The following is an 18,485-nucleotide window of genomic DNA, read 5'->3' on the forward strand; positions in this document are numbered from 1 at the left end:
GTGCTAAAGCAGAAAACTTTGGGTAATTCCATACAAAACTTTTACCTAGATCGTTGCTCACGCATTTGATGTTGAAGAAGCACGGAAAAGATCATCTCAGAGTTAGAGATATGAACTGCAGGCGTGGCGGTATCAGTGTAAAGATATGTTTAGCAATGAAGATATAAGGGAAGGACTTTCTTGAGAAGAGTAGAGACTTTGGGCTGGTCTAGCCTCCAATCGATTATAATCTCAACTCCCCTGCGTCAATTTCGACCTTGGCTTCCGCCGATTGATGCAAAGACACACTTTGGTCCGTGGCGTTTGTAATCCCAGACATATGCATAGCTGCATCTCGAAAGGACAGCGGTGCATTATTGCGCGTGCGTGATCTTTTGCTCACGGGCTCAGCTACTTCCGGAATTGGGCAGCTAACATCAATCTCGAACGAATCCATATCACTCTGCATCTTGCCAAGCATACTTCCCCAAACACCGGCTGCATTTCCGCTGTTCCGGCCAAATTAGGCTTAAAGACCGATCATCCAAGCCGGTGTAGTATGCACGAATGGGTTGACGAACGACGTTCAGTCCAATCACTCGGCTGGAACGGAATTCGAGAAACCAACGAGTGGAGTTACTGGCGCTTACGCCGTACGAATACATTTTTGTGAATGCATAACAGGGTCACCTCGCTCCCAACAGCTTCGGCAAGGAAACAGCATTTAACCCCAGTCTTTCCCCTCAATCTTTGATCTCCTCCTGTGTTCGAAACAACACACACAAGCTGCGCATATTCCAAGCAAACAATGGCCGAGACTATAGAAAATGGTACAGTCAACGTATGGATTCCAGTATCAACAGAAATTCGAAACCATATTCCGAACTAACAAAGAAGACAGAATCCTCAAGACCATGATGATGCCTCAACTATAGATGACAGTGTTAGTATTTCATGCAACGATAAGCGACTTCCGTAATGTTGACAAAAATAGTCCATCGATGATTCCCTGGCTTCTCTGCGATCGAGTATTCTTGATTATCGCAGGGAAAATGGACGCACGTACCACAGAGTCAGTGATGGGAGTAAGTTTGTCTTCATGTTTAGCTCTGACAAGTGATTAATGAGGTCATCGGACAGAGTACTATCTTCCTAACGATGAGGTGAGATCTCATTCGTATCTCTAGGAGTTGTTTTGACTTACTTAAATGCACAACGCAGACGGAAAAAGACCGTTTAGGTACGTGCCCCTCTGCTTCCTAGGTTTTGGGCGCCCAAGCCAACAACTCATTTTAGATTTCACCAACCATTTATGGATACTTGCATGGGACGGAAACCTTTGCAACTGCCCCAAAGTCAAAGGCGCCAAGCGAGTTTTGGACGTTGGAACCGGGACGGGTATCTGGGCCCTTGATTATGGTAGGTAGACCAGCTTGAGTTTACCTTGGTGCGGTGTCTGATGTTCGGTTGCTAAAATTCTCATAGCGGACGCTCATCCCGAAGCAACCGTATGTCGAAACAACTTTTTCCCAGGATACTGAATTCCATTGACGAGTCAAGCCAGGTTATCGGTGCCGATCTGAGCCCTATCCAACCCGCTTAGTGAGTGGTTCTTCGCTGCCAGCATGAAAGTGACCATATAATGACCGTTCCCAACAGCGTTCCGCCCAATTGCAGTTTCGAAATCGATGATCTTGAGAAAGAATGGACTTGGACCGAGCTTTTCGACTTCATATTGATTCGATCAATGGTTGGAAGTTTCAGCAGCTGGTCTGACACTATCAAACAAGCTTACGAGTAAGTCCTCCTCCTCAAGGCATAGGTGGAATTCTGCTTTAGCTTACGATAACTCAAAGCAACCTGGAACCGGGAGGCTATCTTGAGATCCAAGACAATGAGTTCCCTATCTTCTGTGATGATGGTTCCATGCCTGAAGACTCTCAAGTGCTGAAGTGGACTCAGCTTGTTATTGAAGCCACGAACATTGTGGGGAAGTCAATGACTGTTGCGCCTACTTTCAAGCAATTGCTCGAGGATGCCGGCTTTGAAGATGTCCAGGTACGCCAAGAGAAATGGCCCATTAGCCCATGGCAGCAAAAGGATCCGAAGCAGAGGGAGCTGGGGATTTGCTGCCGAGCGGGTACCCTCGAAAGCCTTGAGCCAGTCTGCATGGCCTTGTTCACGCGCGTGCTTGGCTGGACTCGAGAAGAGGTCTTCGTATTCTGCGCTGGGGTCAGGGATGAATTGAAACAGCAGAAAGTCCACGGCTACTTCAATGCGTAAGTCCTAGTCACCCATTCACACCTTGCCGTGTAGTACGGGTCATTTAACTAATCGGAATAGATATGCTGCTTGGGGCCGGAAGCCCGAGAAGAAGGAGGGGGAGGAGGAGGCCAGTTAGACATCTGTGATATTTTGCACATTCTTCTTTCTCAATACAAACTGCATACTCTTCAACATGCTACCCACATGCCGTTTATCAATAAGACGGCATCCTTGCCTGCTGAATGCCTGTTGCAAACATGGCTAAAAAAGCCTGGCAGGTGGGAAACGCTGCACTGTCGTACGATGTGGTACTCTCAAAGGGAAGTGATCCAGAAAGGAACTGGTGCTGCGGCAATATTACTCGGTCATTCTGCCTGTATTAGTTCTGAGCACGCCCAAGAGTGATGGAGCTTGCATTCACGACCCTTGTCGTACAGCTAGCAAACATGCAGGCCCGGTGATACGATGACAGCGCAAGCCAATCACAATTGATACATGCTGGCCTCTAAATAATAACAAGCGGGTCTAGCGAATGGTTGTTGGAAGTGTAGAAGAATGGTGGCAAGGGTAGCCAAGGGGCAACCAACAGTCGGCTCTCCTCCTTTCCCCTCATTTTTCCAGCTGCATTTTTAAGCCTGTCATTGCCATTCCATGAACATCAAGACAGCTGAACCAACTTACAAGTCAACATGGCAAATGACGCGCAACTTCCGGGAAACGTGGGTGCAGTGCCATCGTCCACGTGAGCGGATGAGTGTGCTAACTTGATGAATAGGATGATGGTCCTGACGAGGAAACCTACTACATAGGAGGATCTGTGTGTTACCCAGACTCCTGATAGATTCCTCCTACTAACCACACGACTTGCTGGCTTCCTTGAGGTCCAGTATTTTGAACTATCGTAAAGAGAACGGCCGGACGTACCACAGGCTAAGTGATGGAAGTGAGTATCCTTCAGCCTGAACATTTGACATGCCACTTACAAGACTTTAACACAGGCTATCACGTTCCCAACGACGAGGTGCGCTAGGACGATGGAATCCAAGGGACTGAATTGCTGATGCATGATGTAGCAAGAACAGGACCGCCTAGGTACGTATTCTAAGTGAAGAAGCATCGAGAAGGAAACAGAGTACTAAGCTCGCTAGACAGATTTTGCTCACCATCTTTGGAAGTTAACTTATGATGGCAAATTATGTAACTGCCCCAAATTATACGGCGCTAAAAGAGTTCTTGATGTTGGAACCGGAACTGGAATATGGGCTCTTGCGTATGGTAAGTCTGCTGAGTGGCTTCAAAGGCAAATCATGGAGGTACTGATGGCATGAAAGCGGATGAGCACCCCGGAGCTTTTGTAAGACGACTAATGTCTGCAAAGTCATGCATTAAACAACTCTAACATTCAGATGCACAGGTCTTGGGTGTTGACCTGAGCCCTATACAGCCTGAATTGTGAGTCGACTTTGTCCCGGTGAGAAGAGAGTTGGCGTACTGACCTACCAGCGTCCCTCCGAATTGCCATTTCGAGGTTGACGATATTGAGAAAGAGTGGATTTGGTTAGAGGCATTCGACTTCATATTTTCTAGATCTATGAACGCCTGCTTTAAAAGTCGCACAGACTTCGTAATCCAAGCCTTCAAGTTGGTCGCCCAAGCTCTGCTGTAGTCTTACATTTATACATAACTGACCATCTGACAATGTAGGAATCTTGAACCCGGTGGATACCTGGAAATGCAGGATAATGGCTTCCCTTTGCTTTGTACCGACGGGACTATGCCAGAAGATTCATTGATATACAAGTGGTCTCAGTTGCTCGTTGAAAGCACCGGATTGATTGGACAGCCACTTGATGACGCCCCGAAATTCAAGCAGATGCTCGAGGACGCTGGGTTCGAAGACGTGCATGAGAGGAAGGAGATATGGCCGATTGGGCCGTGGCCCGAAGAGGGCACCAAAGAACATGAATTGGGCATGTGGTGCCAGTCTATCACCATGGAAAGCCTGGAAGCCCTCTCGCTTGCTCTATTTACTCGCGTTCTGGGATGGTCGCGGGCGCGGACGTTGGTGTTCTGCGCTGGAGCTCGAGAGGAGTTGAAGCAGCAAAACATCCACGCCTATTTCGATGTGTAAGTCAATTGCCAGATGTCTTAGTGGGAAACTTGACTGATAATTCTCTAGCTATGCAGTCTGGGGTCGGAAACCTGCTGAAAGAGGGAGTGCTTAAACATACATGGTATTTGGCAGCTTCCTCTTTCAATTGATGTCCTTATTTGACAGTTTCCATAGAATTGAGCCATAATGCTTTGCTAAAGCAAGAAGTTTTGGACGCCCGTTCCCTGACAAGCATGTCCGTTTGTAATATTGAAGAGATCGTAACCGATGTGATGCCTCGTCACTTGCGAACCAAGGACCCGTAAATTCGGCGCTGTTTTGCTGTATTTCGATTTATTGTCCACCACGGGACACTGAATGATGGTTCCGGGCACCTTGCATATGCATGCATGAGATGATAATGATGGCAAAATCCAATCAAAAGTAAACAAACACAGTTCTGCAAACCAACAGAGGGATGCAAGCGGGGGGCGATGCATCAACATGGAGAAGACGACCAGGGGCCCTCTCGATACGGAAGGACGCGAGATTACATTTACCCAGCCCTTTGCCCCCTCACTTGGAACTCTTCCTCACTCATAGTTCTGTTCTTCATCATTGTTTACACCAAAATTTACTCGGAATCTCCCTTGCTCGACATTGTAAGATGGCTGATCAGGCACAGCAGCCGATAATAGCTGCGGTAAGTATTCGGCCGCAATGTCCTATGCTCATTGCCCATGAGATAGCAAGTTGTGACTGACATGAGTTCCAGGAACCCGAGATCGACGATGGTGCATCCTCCATCGATGGGTCGGTGAGAGATATTTCTCAGGCTATTTGACTTTGGATTTGGGTTGACATCATGTAGTCCATAGACGACTCGCTGGCTTCTCTGAGGTCCAGCATCCTCGACTACCGCCGAGAAAACGGTCGGACTTATCATCGGCTCAGCGATGGAAGCAAGTTACCATCTCGCCCAACGCCTTTTGCGAAGGCTAACCTTGTCTCATCGTGAACAGAATATCTCCTTCCCAATGACGAGGTACTAGTCCATGACTCTCTCAACGATTTGCTCATTTCTAACGGTTGACCAACTTCAAGCGAGAGCAAGACAGACTTGGTAAGCAAGCCGAACGCCGCGTGGGCCTGTTGAGTCAAGCTCATTTGTTGCCAGATCTCACCCATAACCTGTGGCTACTTACATGGGATAACAAACTTTGCAACTGCCCCAAGAACGCTGGTGCCAAGCGAGTGCTAGACATCGGTACTGGGACTGGCGTCTGGGCCCTAGACTACGGTGAGTCAATCCGCCTTCTATGTAGTGTAGTAATAGCGACTAATATGGATGTAGCGGACGACCACGCTGAAGCTATAGTAATTTCCAGCGAAAACACAAAAGGCGGTTGCAGTCGTTGACTTTCCCCAGGTGCTTGGTGTTGACCTAAGCCCGATTCAACCCGGCTTGTGAGTTCTAGCATCAACAAAGACGATCCCTCAGCTAATACTTGACTGTAGCGTACCTCCAAATTGCTCATTTGAGGTTGACGATGTCGAGAAAGAGTGGCTCTGGTCGGAGCCGTTTGACCTCATCTTTGTCAGAAACATGATTGCGAGCTTTTCTGATTGGCCGGGAATGATCGCCAAGGCCTATGAGTGAGTAGCACGCCTCGATCAGCAGGTCATCAATATTGACACATGTTGAACACAGGCGTCTCGAGCCAGGCGGTTATCTTGAGCTTCAGGACAACATGTTTCCACTCATGTGTCGAGACGACACGATGACGGACGACTTCAAGCCCTTCGAGTGGACGAAGTTGGTCATGGAGGCAGCTGCAACGATGGGTCGTCCGGTCAACGTCGCTGCCAGCTTCAAGCAGATGTTGGAGGGCGCAGGCTTTGTCGATGTCGAGGAGAAGAAGGCCATCTGGCCTTACAACCCCTGGCCTAAGGACCCGAAGCTCAAGGAGTTAGGCTTGTGGGCTCAAGCATCTGCCGGCTCGGGAATTGAAGCAGCCTCTATGGCTCTCTTCACCCGCGTCCTGAACTGGACTAAGGAGGAGGCGACGGTCTTCATTGCTGAGGTGAGGAACGAACACAAAAAGATTGGAGTTCATGCATACTACGACGTGTAAGTGATTGAAATATTGACATCTATGACACAATATCAACTAACGAAACTTCTAGGTATGCTGCTTGGGGTCGGAAGCCAGAGAAAAAGGATGAGGAAGCTGTGACAGTGCCTTCTTGAGATAGAGCATGAACTTATGCTAAAATGGGACCAATCCGGATCGTGCGAGACCCGTTCTCATGAATCTCACATGATTGATGATTAGTCACTACACGACTCGAAATTGAATCGCGATGGCGAAGGTCTAAGAGGGCTTTTGAGGCTTGGGATCGTCGTCGAATAGTATGTATGCATGTAATCTGCCTAAGCGTCCCGGTCCCGTTCGGTTGTCAAGCATCAGGACCACCAGGGAGTATCCAATCGTGAACTCAAAGGGTACGGAGGTAGCATCTGTCTTACTTGCCCTAATAACTTTTCCTCAAAATCCAGGAACACTATTTCGACATGTGCCCTCCGCGTTCCTGTGAGAAGCACGGGGTTCGCACAACATATCGTTATTCTCGAGCTTATCACAGTCAGGCATAGTCTTGAATGCGGTTAGTAGAGGGACGATTTTTATCAGATGTCTGTCGTGGCTAACATGAACCAGACATTTGTAATGTGCTTCATGCACGCTTTGGGCATCTCTATTCTATCATAGGCATTGCATGCTAACGCATCTCATTGGTTCAGCAACGATAGGGAAGTAGCCGAGATCAGCGTTGGAGCATGATAGTCACCGCAACGTGGTGTCAAAGGACGTCTGAAGATACTGTCAATCTTCCAAGGAGCCTGTTGCAGGGCCCAACCGACGATGCTGCCTGGATCATCAGCCGATCCGTGTGAACCAGAATCTCCATGATGTTTGAGATACCGTACTTGAATAACTAAAAGTTTCCTAGGTGTCGGAATAGCTCCATAATCAATGCCGTAGTATTTTCGCAAGTCGGGCTGCGTAGAGAACGACCTATTACCCTGGCTGTAGTCGAACCACATCGTACCGAATCGAGACGCAGAAGCCTAAAGACGGCATTTTGTTGATCTGATTTTCCCGGGGACCTTAATATTTCGGTTCGTACTGTTCGGGGCCTAATTTGAAAAGGTCTCAACTCGTCGTGGCTCAAGCTTCGCCAAAGGGGTATGCTTTCGTTTCATGCTTGAAAATAAATGATGGGCCAAGAGGTTATGATTGTAGACATATCGTGTCGATCGGCCGATCTTGCTGTTCAAGAAAGGGTTCCAACGCTGGACGACTCATGCGTTTTGACTTTGTGGTAAGAAGTTAGTGCCAGGAAGGCTGCTGTATGTTGGCGTATCTCAAGTAGTGACCTGATGATGAAAATGAAGTTCGAAGTGCCAAATATGGTGTCAAAGGTTGATTATTTTCGCGCAGACACCGCTGGGTGGACGAAAGGTTTTCTCGTCTATTCGCTGGTCGAGAAGCTTTTTGAGTCGGGCGAAAAGGGGGCTTGAAGGGAAGAAAAATAACGAGATATGAACGATTGAGTAGGACTGGTCGTAGGGGTGCAGTCCCTCATATGCCTCAGAAGAGAAATGAAGGGGAGGCAGCGGGATACCCAATACCACATTGCTTGGGCGAACCAGCCCCGTAGGCGAACCATGCAGACCATTCGCGGCTCTAGTCAGAAGGCGTGCTCAAAGCTGCCTGATTAGACGTCAACAGCCAGCCTGGTCACTACCTACAGGAACCAGTGTTCAAAGTAAGCTAGCCAAGTTGTGTAACAACGTTATCTATCTGTTTTTGTTGGAGCCTGGAAGCACCTTCAAACTTATCGTGCAGACCGCTGGTCCCAAAAACGATGGCACCTTACTGCAGCCCCCTGAAAAACAGGCCACATGAGTAGGATGAATGACTATCTGCTGATGTGTAAACAGGGCTCTTCGAAAGCGAAGGAATTTGATACGCTGAACTGACTGCCGATTATGGAGCAAGCTGACGTGTCTAAAGTTCTGGCCCGAGGTGAGGCTGGCCAGCGGCATTGCTGCTGTCATCACCGGTCGGGACGACGTTGAGATGAATGGTTGGTCTCAAGTCTGCGCTAGGTGTTGCCATCTATTATCTTCACATGATGAAAGCCAAACCCCAGAGTGGGTGTCAATAAAGCGAGGCGTTTCCTGCGCTGAAAACCCTCCCCATCGCACCGTCGGCAATCTGGCGAACTATGAGAAGAGTCTACCAAGGAATGCGGGACTCGGTTGTGGAGGAAGGCTCCAAGTGACATTATTGTCCGCCAAAGAAGTGTCACATACTCCGACTCGAACATCTCGAATAAAAATCCCACAAAATCTCCAACAATTCCGTTTCCGATTCCAAAGATCTAGGGCCCATTTGACTGGCTCACGACATCGTTGGGTCGAACACAAAGGTGCTTTCATCGAGCTGGTCTCCAACGTGTGCTGGATAGCACGGGGTTGCTGGAACTTCAAGACTCGTCACGAATTTATCTTAGAGGCTGGTCAAATTTCGACACATCGATTTAGTAGATGATGGAGGAGCTCCTTCTCTGGTGGGCTGGTAATGCAGACAAGTCCTGGAAAGGGGCGTTGTATTGATGGCTTCGCCGTCTTTTGTATCGCCTCGTTTCATAGCCCATTCTTAGGATTAATAAACCAAGTTTCAATGAGTGTTATGGATTCATATTTGGTATGGTGTTTACAGCCATGAGACCTTGTGAGATGAACGGACATCAGTTCCATGCTACTTACCATAAAACTATACTTCCACCTGCTCTTATGAAACTGCACGCGAAGATTCGTTACGAGACAAAGTTCTCTCGAAGAAGAAGTGGCTTCTTTAACAAAAATACATTTGTGTCTTTCGATGCCATCACGCAGGGAATGCTCAACTTTGAAGCAATGATGCAATCTAGCGGGAAGCTCATGCAAGCACAAGCGACCGGATAAGAGGGAATTGATTGCCTCGATGAAAGGCAGAGTACTGATCCTTTACTTTGAATCCATAATTTACTCCCGGTCACAACTTGTGCAGGTGACAGACAGTACAATGACGGCGATGGCTTCGGTAGTATCGGCCAGGGCCCGAAGTCTGGTTCAGGGCTCTGCAGTGTGCACAGCTGGTGTACCATCTCAGACCCGGTCCTGAGTGAATTGGTTTGGTCAGACAGGTAATGCCGGTTTTTCGAAAGTCCGATAAGAGACAGTGTCTACTTTGATGAACTGGGCTTCGCTCTACATAAGTACGCTTCCACGGGAGAGGGATGGCGCACCATATTGCGGCTCAAAGTAAGGCAACTAAGCTAAATTTCGAGTCTCTACAACGCACTGGCATGCATGTATCATTGTACCTACGGACACCGAAAGTGGCAACAACGCAAGTTCTGTGCAGGTGGTCTATCAAAGAGGAACGCGATGCTGAAGCATTTTGCTGTCTCTTCAGTTTGAACCTATTCTCATAGCATGGATTTTTCTTATATATTGGAAATGGAGACCTCATAGCTCTCCTGTCAACATGCTTCGTTGCCAGCATCACCGCTTTGCACTGCAGTTGCGTCACCGGTTTGTTTGACTGTTACATGCGCATCGGATCTCGAGAAACACATTGTGTACAGACAGTTGAAAAGATGGACACCACCTCCAACTGCGCAGTTGTCAACGGGTATGGAATACGTGGATCCTTGTGCTCCCCTCTTATCATCATTGCATTTATGCCTACTGTTTGTCGGAATTTCAAACTGATGTCAGACTCTTCAGAGACTTCTCACAAAGATCGCACGATAGTCGAATCGAATATGCCAATGCGGATCGTACGGAACGACTTCAATCCTTTCTAGCAGACAAAGGTCCTGGGACTGTGATGCCTTGCATGACAGCGTCTTCTGAGAGGTCGTTAGTGAAACATCGCGCCAAAGCAAGTCAGAAGATCAACGAGAGCATGGCCAAGTTCGAACGCTGAGAGCAGCTGGGAATCTTTTTGGCGCAATAAATTCGAGTCTGTGACATATACGACTGGTAAGTATCTACGCGGTAGCTAGGCTACACATACTGAGCACAGCACCATAGTGAACAGATCATACAGATTGCGAATCCCATCCGAACTAAAGAAGCGACCCGAATACACATAGCTGTTAAACCTGTCTAGCCTACCGCCAACACGTCGACTAATACCCGATGATCTTGCGATTAGTCAACGGCATGGAGTCGAACCTTGAACGGTATTCTTGTTGTGCACCTCAAGGCCCGATGGCCTGGAACAATGGGGAATACAGGAACCATGACGCACACATCCCAGAGAGGGCGCTAATGGAAGCACTAAGCTGTAGCGGAGAGCTTCAGTGCGTTCCATGGCAGTGTGGGAAGGTACGTTCCTGCTCAGGATTGGGTACAAGATAGTTTGCTCCGTACCTAAGGCACCTTATTTAAGGTCTTGTCCGTTAGGGCACCGATCGTGGTTGGTAGAGTACCTTAGGTACCGGCGCTGTACCAACCGCACAGATTGTGAGGTTACGATAGTGGGCGGGTAAGGTGAATGGTGGTCTGGGTGCCTTGTCCTTGCCTGTGGTGCCAGGCACCGCAGCACGTGCTCCACGTGCTTAGGTCCCTTCGCTGATCAACGGTTGGTCCCGGTCTGCTAAATCTGCCCTTTTTCTCTATGTATTTCTTCTTGGTGGACGACGTATCAGAATGTATATTTTCCGTTTTACCGTTCCAGAACCCTGCGACTGAAGAACCCAATTCTGTTCTTGTAGATTGATACAGGATAAAGCCCAAGCCAACAACCAGTCAATGGGCGCGGGACGTTACGCAGCAACTATGTCGTCAACAAAGCAGCAGGAGCGCAGCACTACCATACCTTCCGAGTCGTCTAGAACCACGTCAGTAGTTTAGGTATTCAATGGGAACGAAGTAGACCAGCAAGGGAAACTTACAACCATTGATGATGCTCTGAGATTTAGTAGCCCCACGTAGACAGCATTGTACACTATACTGACTGGATCACGATCTTGTATACCAATGATTACGGCGCCCGGATGGAGACATCCTGAGGGCCATACCCGCAGGAAAGGACGAAGGATGGGTTTCTTGGGACGCTTTATTGTACCAGACAACCTGGCGCTTCTTTTTTAAACTACCTACCTTACCTAGGTAAGGTACCTAAAGTAAGCTGCTCTGAGCCCCTACCGAAGAGGTACGTACTTGAGCCTTCCATCGCCATCGGGGCCACGGGCTGCACTCCGTCTTTTCGATGCTCGCCGAAATCGAGTTGACACGCCGCGAAGGGAAACTTGAAAACCACCTCGTCTCATACTGGCACTCGGAAAAGTATTAAACAGTACAGATATCTCTAATTTCGGAACCATCCTTCTTGGAATATTCCCTTTGACTTTCATCACTTTCCAAGATTTTGAAATTACCGGAAGTCCTTCTCTCGTCACCCAGAATTCGAAAGGGATTTTGCTGTCAAAGTTGTCGGGGATCGAAACAACAATGACTGCAAACTCCAATAAGTCCATTATTCATGGGTAGACACCTCCTTTTCCATTGATTTATCTGAACTCGTCCTTGAGCTGTCTCATATTCGTTACTGAACTAAGCTGACTTAGTCTTCCGTAGTGGCGATTCACCCCCGTGCCGCAAGGACACCGACGCCGAAGAGAGATTGCGTCTTGGAAGATAACGAATTTGTCTATTCTCGGGGGATAGTGAATACCCCAACCCGATGCTGCCTCATGTGATGAATACCTCTAAGGCGTTTACAAAAAAAAACTATACAGATAAGCGCAACAGAATCATGGTAATAATTTTGTATCTGGATCAATGAGGGCAGGGTGCAACAAAACTTGGGTAATGAATTTATGGATGTGAGTTTCCAAAGATTACATGTAAGTAATTGCGTGACCTGCCTGAATAGACCAGAAAGAAGAATATGCTAATCTAATGCTTATGGTTGAGATGCTCAACTGAGTAGAGGTCGGTAGGTGTTCTGGGTAGCCTGAGACTCGTCCCGTCGCGTACCGACACCACCCTACTTTCTGGAAAGTCCTTCTTTCAACATTCAGGACCCATGACGCTGGGTCGGATGCGGAGTGGAGAGGCATTCGGTGCCGAGAAAGTGGAGAAGTGTTTGCAATGCGGGTACCTGTGCCTGGGTACCTTTCCGAACAGCTCAGCTCGCTAATTCTCGTGTCGGTTGAAGAATCACACCAAGAAATGAAGAATGTCCATGAGGGACGGAGGAAAGGGTACTTAAGGTATCTAGCTGAATACTTAAATAATGGTATTTTAGCGCAGATGCCTTTAACGCCGAGGGGCAACACTTACTACAATGATCGCTAGGCAACTTCTTCTTTTCCTTCACCGTTGATCTTTGTAGGTCCTCGCTGCATTGCCATCAACTTTCTTTCCCGCCCTCGAGTTTCGTGAACCCACACCAAAGACTACCTTAGATGAGCATCTCACTTCCTGCACGCGGATTCAATGCTAGTATTTCCTGATACACAATACGAAATATCCTACGAGGCCCGCAAGAAGAATAGCGCCTGGTCGAGTTTCGGTCTTGGCTAAGTGACCCAAGCAGCAACCCGGGGTCTTCACCATACTGGAGGTATCCGACCAATTAAATTACCTTACCTAAAATGGATATCTGTGGTTGACCGATGAGGATTGCCCCAAACGACAACCTACTCAGTACTACAGTGCCAAAGGTAGGTAGGGTAGGTAAGATAAGTAATGGAAAGTCGGCGCCCCAGGAGATTCCAGCCCCGCCGCGCACCGTTCCAGGATCCACTCCGTCCGAAATTTGGGCTTCCACCACCTAGGCCCGGCATGAACCTAAAAAACCTGGAAGGTACGGATAGCGGACACAGATATGGGTTTGGCAGTATTGTGTCAGGGCATCTCCATGCATCTTATGGAGCGCTTTGTTTTCTCCTCCTCACACTGGGCTTTCTCTAGTTTTAAGTACGTCCAGTGGGGTGCACTTCAAATTGACATTTACCCGAAAACCATGTGCTAAGTCAATGATGGACGCAGCAAAAAAGTAGCATAACAATGTGCCCGCCCAGGTAATTACATCAGTATTCAGTGGCGGGACCAAAAACCCTGGACAGGAATTATGAGAATGCATCCGACGCCCATAATGCTCAGAACAAGCAGGCAAGTGTACTCAGGCGTCAACATCAAGTGCTGTGGAACACCACTCCACATCTGCCGACCACGGTACTCCTTGCTTGACTGATACCGCGAACCCTGGTGAGGAGGCTTGTAAGTAATGCCGCCCCAGAAAGTTATCGCCTCAGAGCGGCTGTGACCCTCATCTCATCTGATATCAGATGAATTTGACCTCGGGACGAGGCAGAGCATTGGTGACTGTATCACGTGTGCAAGTAGTCTAATCTGAAGGGAGCTCCCATACGTGACATATTTACTGAGGCGTTGAGCTTCTTCTCCCACGTGAAGTAAGACCAAGTACCTCTGTACTCAGCCCGTGCTTGAAAACGGTACAGACCGTCAAGGTAGGTAAGAGGCGGAGAGGTGAGCATGTTGCGTCTAGCTTACGAGGGAGGCCTTAACACGTTTATACCGGGACGAGTCTCTCACCTCATCGGTCAAAATTCGGCTGATATACCGATTGTGCCTATGTATTTGAGGTTCTGGCCTGGGAGCCTAAAGTGCCAAATGTCGATGCAGAGGGTGATAGAGATGGGGCGTATGACCTTTCGCCGCCGCATACCCTTTCTCCCTGAATATCTCCCCGGTGTACAAGCGAGGAGAATCGCCTCATTGCTTTTTTTGCACCCATATGCTCTAGTGAGGTATCCGTGAGCTAAGAATCTCGCACTTTTTAGTCCTCATCAGAAAGGGGAGCTGGAGCGAAAAGAAGTAGCTTATTTTCGAGGTCGCGAATGATGTGGCCTGGGGATACTGTGGGGCTGAAGGAAGACTTGTTGCGACGCGATTCGGTCATTGCTGGCTGCAGGCTCTGTAGCCCGTACCTGTGAATGTGTGTTTCGGCCACCATCTTGACATCGACAAGGGTCGCGCGGGGTTCGTTTCCGCTGGCTGAGTAGAAAGGGTCCGTGTCGAGGGCAGGGGCTGCTGCAGAGTTCTGGGTTTGTTCTCCCTCCTGGCCATTCAGATTGCCGGGCGGCGATTGTTTTGGGGCTAAGAAAACCCCCCTGTCTTGGTGCTTATGATACTATTCTAACACCTTTTCCCATGCCATCTTGAGTACCTCGCACAAATACTTCGTTCTCCCGACCTTTTCTCTTCAGAATGAGTTTCCTCCCACTTCATATCACCCTCTTGAGCTCAAGAGTTTCCGGAAACCTTTTGCAATTCTGTACATCGTCATCAGATACTAGGCAACCCGCTCTCGATTTACAATAAAGTGTCAAGCGCCAAACCTACCATGGATTCGCGTTCCAACAAGTCTATTGTCAACGGGTACGAAAGTGATCCTATCTGTATTAGATTGAATGATAGCCAGATGCTACTGGTTGGATTTAGTGTACTGAGCTGACTATATTTCACGCAGAGACGATTCACCTTCGAGTCGTTCAAACACAGACGCCGGGGAGGTGTTGCGTCTTCAGAAAGAACGACTTCGCCTTTTTACACGAGACAACGAATGCCCCAACCCGATGCTGCTTCACACGGTGGGGTTTTCTAAGAAACTCATCGAAACCCATCACAAAGTTAAGCATGATAAGGTCATAGATGCCATCTCTAAGATTGAGAAATGAAAGGCATGATTGATTGAGCTTTGGTTGTGTGGGCAAGCCCGCGCACTTACAAAGATTGAAGAGTATGTACACAGAGAATGCCGCAAGTGTAGACTCTAAGATTCTGACATTACGCTTTACCTAGATTAGAGTACTCGACGCGCTGGAAACTCGGAGCAATCTCGATCAGGCGCTCTGAGCAAGCAGAGACACGGCGCTCTGAGCAGCCGGATACTTACACCGGGGACTACCGACACGGACCCACTTCCGATACCCGTCTTTTGACAGACCAGGGTAACCCCGCAATTCCGCATCGGATGTGGAGCGGACGGGCGACACTTGACGGAACCGTGGGGGAATTCTCGGTCACGTGTCTTGGATAGATACTGAGGTGCAGCCCATGTGCCTGACCTGTGGACGATGCCGATCATATGTCCGTTAGACCGCTGGGCAACTGTTGTCTCACTCGCCTGTCTTGGGGGCTCGCCTGGCCAATCTTTCTCTCCAAGATACGTCGTATGCGAGCATAGCGGTATTACCTTCGGGAATCTCTAGGCGCTTTGATACGCGAGGCTATCCGACGGTTGGATCGCGCATCAAAACCAGGCCGTTAAAGGAATGATTCGAATCGGTGCAACCTCATTTGAGACAATCCGTGCCAGTATTAGCCAGGAACCGTAAAACAGATTTTCTTTGCAGTATGTGATGAAGATAAAGTGCTTAGATCGAATAGAGCGAAGTGCAGGTAGATAAGTGGTTCGCTCGAGTCATTGTGTTTCTCAGACAATACTAAAGTCGATGCTTTGGCCAGAGACTGAGTGACGCAGGGCACCGGGCGTAGGGCGCGAAGGATAAACACGGGTTTCCATAGACCTGCACTGGGGAGGCGGTCGGGATAAGGGGCAAAATTTGGGTTGGCAAACTGGGCACGTATGGGCAGGGACATAGTACTGCGCTCCTGGGACCCAGAGGACATCAATGTCCGATAATGGTCGATGGATGTGGCTGAAAACTGTATTTGGGGAAGTCTCAGAGGGGAAAGTGGTCCATCATCCCAAGCAAGCTCCGGGGGTTGTTTGACGAACACTCGAAGCTGGCGCATATCGATTCCATTGGTTGATAGCAGCAGTCCGGATGGAGGTGAACATCCTCAGGTGCTTACACGCGTGCTCCTGGCTGTCGCTGGCGGTGGTAACTTATGCACGATGACACTTCAGACCATTTTGCCCTGCGGGCCAGGCACTATACTCATTGACATCTACCGTCAAGAGTGTTAAAGTGAACGTTGCCAGAGTGCTAGACCACCTTAACGAACTGTACAAGCCTCATCAGGGACGCTAGTGTCACATTGCATCAGCAACCGAGGATTTAGTGGAGAAAATTAGCAGACAGAGATCAACTAAAACCGAAGAGCAGAAGGTAGAGTGCGGGTCGCTTTTCAATTACTACGTACATAGTACATAGCTGTCCACCCCGGCGCACCCCGCTGAGGATGGTAGTGGGCACCAGGGTTCCTTGGTGTTTCTAGCCCATTGACGGATATATGAACAAGGAGAGGCCTGGTCTTCCACGGGATTGAAGACTACAAGCAAGCCAAAGATTCTGAAGAAGCTTAGATTTCCGCCATGGTGAAGGGGTGATTGCGAATTTTCTTGAGATTTCTAGCCACAGTTAAGGGCAAGGAATACACTCTCTGCTCCAGTGTCTGTCCCCGTGAAGCCCGTAAAACACAACGTTAACCTAAAAACTCCTGGGAACACTCACAAAATTGTCTTGCGACAAATAAGCAAGGCAAGTCTGTGGTTGTGGATTGTGCAACATCCTTCCCTTCAAGTTTTGGCGGCGATGCGGGCGAAAGGACCCCTGTTCTGTTGGCTATTGTGGTAGGAGGGAAAAGTGGAACCACTGTCAATGATCTGAGTTTGACCTCCTGGCCGTATATTTGCAGGGCCGCTATGCACTAGCATGTTAGTCCGGTTGCCCTACTTCACCTGGTGGAGACTTGACTTGCTCCAAAGATCCTGCATATGCAGCAAGCAGCATGTTAACGTGGCTCGGAGACCTCCCCCCACACATCTGTCGATGAACTACAGGGATCAGATATGATACTGTTGCCCGTCGATTTGTGTCCCTTAGTGACTTGACCTCTCCTTCATTTTAGACGTCTATAAAGACGAAGCGTTTCCATGACTTCCTCGAAACCTATCCGGTTCATCTATCCTTCAAGAGCTCGTTTCTCTATCGACCCTGTTTCCGTTGCTATACGTTATCATTTAAGCCACATAATATACAGTAGACATACCTACGCAGCACTTGGTGCGAACCGCCACGTCCAACAGTGGTCAAACACTGTCACCATGTATCCAAGTTCTAACCAGACTACTGTCAACGGGTAAAGCCTAAACGTCTCATTTCACATACCTTGACCTGAAACTTCTACTCTCTCTCTCTCTCCGCGGGAAAGCTAATGTTCATCCTTACTAAGGAGCTCCCCTTGCCCCCAAACCGCAACTCAAGTGCTGCAACAGGAGAGGCTCCAGCAGCACCGCATTCATTCATTCTTGAATGACAACGACGGCCCCAAGACCATGCTTTCTCACGCCCCCACTTCGCCTGATGAGTCCATGGCCAAGCATCGTGCCGAAGTAGCCCGGAAGATTGAGGACATAACGTCCAACTTCAACGGCTGAAATGCATTGAGAAATTCGTGAATACCTCTTAAGTCTTGGGTGTTGGAAGAACACGCTTGTCTCAAACATTCCGCAAAGTGCGTGCACATGCTTCTAATATGGGAGAGACAGACTGACAAGTGTGCTGACCAGACCTTTACCAACCACCATACTGCAAAATACAACACACACCTACGCAGTATACTCGGATCCGACACGGGTCTTGGGCAAGGCTCGCTGCAGCTTACACCGATTGGGTGGTTCCCGGTTCTAGAAAGGCCCCACTACCGGAAAGCACGTACCAAGTTCGGCCCCGTTACTTCGGATCCGGAGAGCCAAACAACTGGAGAACCGTACCGGCCCGGGAAAGTTTCGTGGCAGGCAGCTTTCGTTACAGTCCTTGTGCAAATCACACAAAGCTGGCATGGCACATCCAAGAAGCTTATGTGTGCCGCACCACTACCTCGCAGTGTGGTCGGTACTTGCAGCCTGTTCCGTACACCTACCGGTACATATACCTCCCACGTCGCCAAACTCCATTGGCTGCGCCGCTGCGCCAGCCCGTCAAGTGGTTGCAGCCAGCCAGGGGTGTGTCGACATTCCTAACCCCCAAGTACCATCCCGTCAGGCGCCCCCAGCAGCACCTCGCAGACGGGAGAAGTACTAAA

At 48.9% G+C, this 18,485-nt stretch overlaps 6 protein-coding genes across 6 annotated transcripts; all 6 read left to right on the plus strand.

The window, feature by feature from the left end:
* Window positions 1-787: 787 nt before the first annotated feature.
* CCOS01_02886 (methyltransferase domain-containing protein) lies at window positions 788-2,380 on the plus strand (the record flags this gene model as incomplete). Its single annotated transcript, XM_060451073.1, has 11 exons — window positions 788-820; window positions 881-922; window positions 974-1,064; window positions 1,120-1,142; window positions 1,201-1,219; window positions 1,276-1,398; window positions 1,465-1,487; window positions 1,544-1,581; window positions 1,639-1,776; window positions 1,836-2,258; window positions 2,323-2,380. The coding sequence occupies 11 exons, from the start codon at window positions 788-790 to the stop codon at window positions 2,378-2,380; spliced, it is 1,011 nt and encodes a 336-aa protein (XP_060317338.1).
* Window positions 2,381-2,933: 553 nt separating this feature from the next.
* Window positions 2,934-4,469, plus strand: CCOS01_02887 (methyltransferase domain-containing protein; the record flags this gene model as incomplete). The annotated part of the gene is made up of 11 exons (XM_060451074.1): window positions 2,934-2,963; window positions 3,020-3,063; window positions 3,132-3,187; window positions 3,243-3,265; window positions 3,318-3,336; window positions 3,397-3,519; window positions 3,576-3,598; window positions 3,659-3,696; window positions 3,748-3,885; window positions 3,949-4,371; window positions 4,424-4,469. The coding sequence occupies 11 exons, from the start codon at window positions 2,934-2,936 to the stop codon at window positions 4,467-4,469; spliced, it is 963 nt and encodes a 320-aa protein (XP_060317339.1).
* Window positions 4,470-5,003: 534 nt separating this feature from the next.
* On the plus strand, window positions 5,004-6,587 carry CCOS01_02888 (methyltransferase domain-containing protein; the record flags this gene model as incomplete). Its single annotated transcript, XM_060451075.1, has 9 exons — window positions 5,004-5,039; window positions 5,112-5,153; window positions 5,208-5,268; window positions 5,359-5,381; window positions 5,441-5,636; window positions 5,725-5,803; window positions 5,855-5,992; window positions 6,048-6,467; window positions 6,524-6,587. The coding sequence occupies 9 exons, from the start codon at window positions 5,004-5,006 to the stop codon at window positions 6,585-6,587; spliced, it is 1,059 nt and encodes a 352-aa protein (XP_060317340.1).
* Window positions 6,588-10,048: 3,461 nt separating this feature from the next.
* On the plus strand, window positions 10,049-10,380 carry CCOS01_02889 (uncharacterized protein; the record flags this gene model as incomplete). The annotated part of the gene is made up of 2 exons (XM_060451076.1): window positions 10,049-10,083; window positions 10,179-10,380. The coding sequence occupies 2 exons, from the start codon at window positions 10,049-10,051 to the stop codon at window positions 10,378-10,380; spliced, it is 237 nt and encodes a 78-aa protein (XP_060317341.1).
* Window positions 10,381-14,835: 4,455 nt separating this feature from the next.
* On the plus strand, window positions 14,836-15,169 carry CCOS01_02890 (uncharacterized protein; the record flags this gene model as incomplete). Its single annotated transcript, XM_060451077.1, has 2 exons — window positions 14,836-14,870; window positions 14,962-15,169. 2 exons carry the CDS (start codon window positions 14,836-14,838, stop codon window positions 15,167-15,169), a joined length of 243 nt encoding a protein of 80 aa, XP_060317342.1.
* A 2,462-nt stretch (window positions 15,170-17,631) lies between these two features.
* On the plus strand, window positions 17,632-17,838 carry CCOS01_02891 (uncharacterized protein; the record flags this gene model as incomplete). Its single annotated transcript, XM_060451078.1, has 1 exon — window positions 17,632-17,838. A coding segment is annotated over one exon (207 nt), but the record flags the coding sequence as incomplete, so codon positions are not given.
* Between the last annotated feature and the right edge of the window lie 647 nt (window positions 17,839-18,485).

Source organism: Colletotrichum costaricense (genome assembly GCF_030867565.1).
Source record: "Colletotrichum costaricense strain IMI 309622 chromosome Unknown Scaffold_3.1, whole genome shotgun sequence".
Classification (NCBI taxonomy): Eukaryota; Fungi; Ascomycota; class Sordariomycetes; order Glomerellales; family Glomerellaceae; genus Colletotrichum; species Colletotrichum costaricense.